The sequence below is a fragment of the Penaeus monodon genome, chromosome 29 (assembly GCF_015228065.2).
Source record: "Penaeus monodon isolate SGIC_2016 chromosome 29, NSTDA_Pmon_1, whole genome shotgun sequence".
Lineage (NCBI taxonomy): Eukaryota > Metazoa > Arthropoda > Malacostraca > Decapoda > Penaeidae > Penaeus > Penaeus monodon.
The window spans coordinates 25915872-25916272 of NC_051414.1; the positions used below are offsets into that span (position 1 = coordinate 25915872).

The 401-nt window shown below is 44.4% G+C and overlaps 1 protein-coding gene across 2 annotated transcripts in view; it reads right to left on the reverse strand.

Moving 5' to 3' along the window:
- Positions 1-401, reverse strand: part of LOC119592077 (beta,beta-carotene 9',10'-oxygenase-like) — a gene marked incomplete in the record, with an annotated part of 8242 nt that overhangs the window by 747 nt on the left and 7094 nt on the right. For both annotated transcript variants that reach the window (XM_037940891.1, XM_037940890.1), the window contains 1 exon segment: positions 162-343. In XM_037940891.1, the coding sequence (XP_037796819.1) occupies positions 162-343 (182 nt within the window).

Consider the following 401-nt stretch of genomic DNA (forward strand, 5'->3'; position numbering starts at 1 on the left):
TTCATTAGTGATCTTGTTGCATTACGAAAAAAACATATCTACAATAATATCACTTTATAATCCAGTCACTTTTATTCCGTTTACTAGTATACAAACATACAACCCAGTCATCATTTTAGCACCATATTATTTCCTCACATTTCTTTAATCCCCCAACTTACCTTCGCAAACTCCGTTCCCTTCGGATGAATTTCCACCCCGTAGGCGTACTTGTATTCCTTCCCATTATACCGGTAATTTATGCGAGGAAGATCGAAGTACCGGTCGGCGATGATCTCCCCTTGAACTTCCACTTCTCCGGACTGGCGCTTGATGGCCGTGCATTTCGTGCCGGAGAGGGTCACTGGCGGTAGAGGGAAGGCAGGTTACTCCGGGATACAGATGAGTGGGGAAGACAAAGA